The 6,603-nt window shown below is 31.7% G+C and overlaps 1 protein-coding gene across 1 annotated transcript; it reads right to left on the bottom strand.

The window, feature by feature from the left end:
* Window positions 673-3,751, bottom strand: LOC104724630. Its single transcript, XM_010443167.2, has 11 exons — window positions 3,453-3,751; window positions 3,210-3,285; window positions 3,009-3,122; window positions 2,813-2,929; window positions 2,393-2,722; window positions 1,941-2,272; window positions 1,754-1,853; window positions 1,611-1,670; window positions 1,441-1,527; window positions 1,228-1,362; window positions 673-1,108 (listed from the first exon to the last, which is right to left on the bottom strand). Exons 1-11 carry the CDS (start codon window positions 3,548-3,550, stop codon window positions 773-775), a joined length of 1,785 nt encoding a protein of 594 aa, XP_010441469.1. The 5' UTR covers window positions 3,551-3,751; the 3' UTR covers window positions 673-772.

Here is a 6,603-nt window from a genome sequence, read left to right as displayed (position 1 = left end):
CAATAGATGATTCAACATGTCAGAAACCAAGAACTGTAAAAGGAAATTTATCTAGGCGGTCAAGCGAAGGTTCGTGAAGCAAGGAGAAGTTTCTGGAAGAGTAAAGTCTTTCAATTAAAAAGGAAGTTTTACAAAGATTGTTAATTTCCTATACTGCAAAGAAAAAGAAAATTAACAATTCTTAGTTTAAACAAAATTGGGAATTAGCTTATTGTGAGACTAAGACCAATTAGTATAAATAGGGGAGGCTGGGTCTTGAGAAAGATCATCACTTCATAGTTTGAGCAATCCTTGTAATTGAATCTTAAGTTTAGAGAATGAATAGCTTGAAGATTCAAAGAGGGAAAAAGGTTTCTTAGATCAAAGTTGAGATCTAAGAACTTGAGAGAATTAGAAAATAGAGTTAAGGAAAAACCTTGTAAGACTTATTTTCTAATAAATCTAAAGTGAGTTTAATAATCCTTGTGTGTTAAGTTGGAAGATTACAAAATACTTAGCTCTTGCGTTCTCAAAGCCACCTCTATAAAATTCAAACCACAATCTCACTCGTATTCTATACAATCAAGGCATCAACCAAAGTCCAAATTATTAAATCTTGTGATTTAGGAGCTGTTATATAGTTTACTAATTTGTTATTTTTAAAATCACAACAAAAGGTATGAAAAGGGACAAAGTTTCTCATATACACAAGGAAAGCCTTTTCCATTGTCTCATACACGGACGAGAAATTAGGGCATGGAGAGGTTTCTTATACTACAAGCAAAATCCTTCTCTAAACCCACCAAGGCTTTTTCTCCATCAAGTCGTTTGAGAAAACATAACGGAACCTTGAACTGTACGCTAACCATTCAACGACCTGAGGCGATTTCTTGTTGTTTGGTTTACCTTGTACGCATTGTTGTATCGATTCCCCAAGCTTTTCGTCTGCGTTATCTATTAACCATCTCATCAAATCATCAGAGCTCAGTGAAGCTTCCTTTGCAAACCTCTCTATAATCTTGGGTAACAACACTTTTTTCTGCATCTTTACAATCACGTTTGCTCCAAGAAACTCTCTTTTAGATGCTTCTAATTCCTCTTTAACGTTTGATGCAGTGTAGGCTTTTAACTGCAATAAAAAGCCATTTATTTGCAGTTTTGCACAAGTACGTAAACCAACATTTCTGACTGAAGAAGTATGACAACTTTAGAATATGTAAGATTAGTAATAGAGTCAAGAGCAGTTACCAATGGATCTGAGAGAGCGCCAGTGCAAAGAGCAAAACAGAGAAGTGGCTCTGGTTTGTGAAGGCTGAACATTGAGCTTACTTTATCTTCGGCTGGTTTCTTCCTCAAGGCGGTGGAAATAATGGTCTCAAGCCACTGTATAGTAATACGTTGATTTCAATAGGTTTCTCTTTTGTGTTTTGAAAAATAAGGATAAGGAGTAAAGACTCTTACACGTCCGTTCCGTGGAGTCTGGAAGCGGAAGATAGAGTATTCAATGGTGTTTGCATTTATAATTTGCCCACCGATATTATACGCAGACTGCACTACACAATGAAACTCATTAGTCTCTGATCAAATATGAATCTATTTTCATGTTATGCATTGAAATAAAAGTAGAATACCTTGTGAAACAAAGCTAACCTTCTCAGGGAATTAGCAGGTACACCATATGCCAAGTATGCCTTGAGAAGATACATAGAATTAATTATGAATAAGAAAAGGCAAGGAGATGTTGTATCAGATCAAATGATCAATATGTTCTTACATGCATGAGGAGAGCATTGTATATGTTGATCCAAAATGCTAACTTTGCATTGCCTTCCATTTGATTTATACTAACTCTCTCCAGTTGTTCAACAAGGAGCCTGCAAGTGGAAAGTATGCTTTCTTGTGATCCAAACCATCAAATGAATTTTTCTTTTTGAAAATAAAATCACTGTTGTTGGACTAACCTATAGTTGTTAATAGCATATGATGCTTGAGAAAATCTTCTCTTGTCTGATGAGATCCAAGATACTTCCACCATGGATCTGCAGGACCAGGCTCGGTCTTCATTCATAATGTTCTTGGGGATGATGACATTGCTGGTCGACGATCTTGATAGGGTTGTAGATCTTCTCCTCTTCTCAGGATCGGCTGACATGGCACTGCTGCAGAGCCAAAAATACACTGAAGCCATACACTTGACCATATCTTCAGACAACTTATTTGGGCATTGATACAGATGATCCTTTAGTGTCCTTTGCGATGGAGATTTCCCTGTTACTGAATCCTTGGAATGGGACTGAAAGTTATATAAAAAAAAAACAGAACAGATAAAAGTTAGAAGAAGTCTCATCTATAAACTGAGGGGGAGATTAGTGTCTTTTTTCACATTTACTTTTGCTTGACTTGAGAAACTTACTGTTGAAGTAATATAGTCTTTGTTCTGGAACTGAGAAGATTGGTCCCCTTTGTATGTTTTTCTACTTGAATCTTTAAAAGCAACAAGAGCATGCCAAGGATTTGTAGGGAAACTCATGGAGGAACAAAATGCATTTGAAATAACACTTGGATGTCTTTTTGGTGGCTGCTGCTTTATTTGATGAGCTGGAGAAGAAATGACTGAGCTTTGTTCTGAGGATGCTCTGCTGACTGTCTGTTCGAAGATACTCCGGTACAGAGAGAGCACATGATGCTCGCGATTCGCAACCTCCGCTTCCAACAGTTCAATCTCCGTGATAAGTTCCTTTGCCTGAATCATTCAAATCACATATATATACTCAAAAGTCTCAGAAATTTTAATTTACTCTTTAAGTATAACGCATAAGTACTGAAGTGTTACCTGACCAGCAAAATGTCGGTGGCCTGGAGATAAACTGCTTGACGCACGTCCCATTGCTCTCTCTAACACCATTCTCATAGATTTCTCTTGTTGCAGACGAAGGTGAAGCTGCTCAACCTGTTTAGCCAAATCACAAGAATCATTCACATGTACTAGCAGTTTCACTTATGGGACATGATAATGCTCTTGGGCTTACATCTCGTTCCAAGGATGCTCTATCGGTAGAAGACACGTTGTTTTTAATAAATATCTGACGATTATGCAGAGGTTTTGGTATCTTGTTTGCTCTTGTTTGAACAGAGGATTTTGTCTATAGACAAGAAATAGAGAAAAAACAAATCAACTTTAAGAGAAACATATTGTCTTATTCTTATGAAATACAATTTGTCAGTCTTACTTGCATTCTAGTGAAGTTGTCAGCAGATTGTGAAGCTCCATTGCTAGAAACGTGGAGATCTCGCTCTGACGACGCACTAGGAATATAAATAAAAAAAAGAGAGAATGAAACCTTTTATAGAGACATTACACTGGTGCGTTAAGAAACAGCGAGAGTACATTTCGAAACCCCAGTAATGGAGTTAACTAACATATAAATTCGATGTAGTCAAAGATTGAGCTTAAACTACAGAAGCGAGAGTACCTTTTAGACCTTCCATGTTTATGAGAATCAGGGGAATGCCAAGAATCTCTGTTTCTTCTGTGTCCTTTATCTTCTTTAGTGAAATCCAAACCACCCATCTCTCAGGCCAAAAACGTTATTAAACCGAGATGATGAAAAGTTGAAAACCACTTCAAATGAACGTGAGAAATTTGATGTCCAAGAAACTAATTATCAGTGAAAGAATATGAGAAAAGAAGGAGAGAATTCAAATAGAAGCAGAGGAGAATATGAAGAATGAAGGAAGAAGTAAATGCAGAGAGACGAGGACTGAAACTGTAGCCCAGAGGAAAAGGGACCAGGTTTGATCAGATATTGGTGCCTGCCAAAAATATTCAATTCCATTCACTTTATGGTTGTTGTATTGCATTTAATTCCGTTATTTTTTTTTGTCACATTTTAATTTTTAAATGTCCTATATCAAATTTCCCTCCTTTTTTCTCGAGAATCAAATTACTACAAATTTGCAATAGCAGTTATTTTCTATGGTCAAAAATAGTAATATTACTAAAAGAGAGTACAGTATAGTTGATGTTATCATGTCGGTACGAATATATTTAGAATTTAATGGTTTAATATAAAGTCTCTTCTTTTTTCTTTTTTTTTTCTTGCCTAATTTTGAAAACTTCGTTAAATCCCCTTTATAATAAAACGAAAGTACACAACATTGTTTTATAAACTATATAATTTTAATAAGTTGGTTACAAATAGGTTATACATTAATTAATAGATTAATTAGTTACAAATAGGTTATACTGAAAATCTTAAAGATAATATTCTAAAGAATCATATCATCTAACTTACCATATTAATTTCCTTTATTAAACTATTCATCAACTAAAATCTTTTGATATCTAACTTAACATATTAATTTTTTAATTATCATTATACTTCACCTCTTATTTTTATATATGAGTCTATTTTGTGAAACAAAAAAAATTATCATATTATTTATTATAATTAAAAATAGTTTTATTTTCGGAGATACCATAAGTTAAATTTTTAAAAACAAATATAAATTGTTCAATTTATAAAATATTCAAGCTTTAGTAATATTATTCTTTAAAAATAATATCTATTGAATTAAAATTTTTACTGAGTAGCGGTCAAAATTTAAATATTTAAATTCAATTTCGTATTTTTTTTGTTGAATTTTAGAATTTTATATAATATAATAAACTTTAAATAATTTTTTTTTAATATTTTAATATATTAAAACTTGATATAAAAGTTAGAAACTATAAACACTCTAAATTGATTTGCTATAGCAATGTCAATAATATGTCACTATCATATGAAAGAATTTCAAGAAACCAAGTATATTAAAACAAAAAGTATAACAATATATTAAATTACTCATAATATAATAACTCGCTTTTTAAAAACCAAATTTACAAATTATGTCTTATAATGACATTCAATTTATGATGTAGAATATATATTGTTGAAATAACTTCACATATATAACATAATACAACATATTAAATTTTTATTTTAAAATAGCAAATATACAAAATTTTGTATAAAATAAAATTTAACCAGTGTTATCGCACGAGTACTTATCTAGAATCATTAGCAATATAAAACCTACAAAATATTTGTCCTTTTTTAAGCTATCATATTTAGCATATGATTTTATTGCATATTGTTTTATCAAACAAAATTTTAAAAACAATCATATAAATTAAAATTTTATATAAAAATTACAATGTAAATAAAATAAATTTCAATCCGTGCTCTAGCACGGATATTAATCTAGTTCATATACAACGTGACACTTTTTTATTATTGGAATTTCATTTTTCCATCGAAAATAATTTAAGTAAGAGGTGATGATGTTCAAAAAATAATTTGTTGGAAGCAGAATTACTTGGGCCTTAACTTTTGGGTTGGCCCAATATCCACGTTCGTTTTTTTGGGGAATTCAAACACAACCTCAGGTGAAAACGTTTTTCTGAGATTTCTGTCAAATTTTTATTCTTTGATAAAAAAAAAAAAAAATTGGCTCCAAGTCTACGGCATGCAAAAAGATATAAAAATGTTAGATTAAAATTGGTAATAGAAAGTTTGGAGAAAGCAAAAGTTACATACAGTATGTGGATAAAAATAGCTAGAAACTATTATTAGGTGAACATTTTTTAAGTAAAACGTTGTTGTTTGTTGTTTTATAGAATAAAAAATTTAAAGATGAGTGATGATGACAAAAAATAATATGCGAATATGCCCACCGACGGGAGAAAGACACGTGTACGGCGGAGAAAGCTTTGTGAAGGAATCCTAAACTAAAAAAAAGAAGAAAAGAGATGATCTGAGAGAGTCTCTGAAGTGAGAGAGAGACCAAAAATAAAATGAATATTTTGCTTTTCTGGATAAGCCGTTCTCCTCGTGTCCACGTGGCTTTTGAGAACGTGGGACCTACTAATCTATATGACTAAACCTATCCACTCATTCTCTCTATCATCTATCTATGTTGGTTCTTTTTTTTTTCCTTGTACGTTCGTCCTTTTTTTTTTTCTTGTCCTAACAACAAATTGTGATGCTTTTAGTTTTAATATTAGGACATAGAGATTAGTTTGAAGATCCTGTCTTTTTAATATATTTGACGATTAATCATACAAAATTAATAAATGAAAACACTTACTAGTATAAGATATGACATTTGTCCTCTTAGCAAAAAATGAGAGGCACAATAATATTTTTCTTTCTTCTTAAGATAACATTTCAAAGAAAATAATATTTTAAAAAAAAAAGATAACATATTTTAGTTACTCATGGGGGGTCTATTCTACTACAAATATTTATTTTTTAAGGTTTAGATTATTAAGTAAAAACAACCAATAGTTTTGTTGTGGCCCTATCTAGAAAACCAAAATCTGATTTTTCTTTTTTGTGTAGGGATGTTAACTTTTTTTTTCTTCTTCTTATGATATCTTACTAAACTGATGTCATATTTATTTTGTTTGTAACTTCCTAATATCTAGTCAAAGTTATGTATGGAACGCGTGAAGGCGCTATTAAATAACTTACAAATGTTAATAGTGTGATTATAATCTTGTGGCAAATAATATTCAGCCAATTGTTAATTATTTTGGGTGGAGGTTTAGCACTTGTACATAAAATACTCACACTTTCT

The sequence above is a fragment of the Camelina sativa genome, chromosome 11 (genome assembly GCF_000633955.1).
Source record: "Camelina sativa cultivar DH55 chromosome 11, Cs, whole genome shotgun sequence".
Classification (NCBI taxonomy): Eukaryota; Viridiplantae; Streptophyta; class Magnoliopsida; order Brassicales; family Brassicaceae; genus Camelina; species Camelina sativa.
Note: the sequence above shows the minus strand (reverse complement) of the source record. Positions and strands in the feature narration are given on the sequence as shown.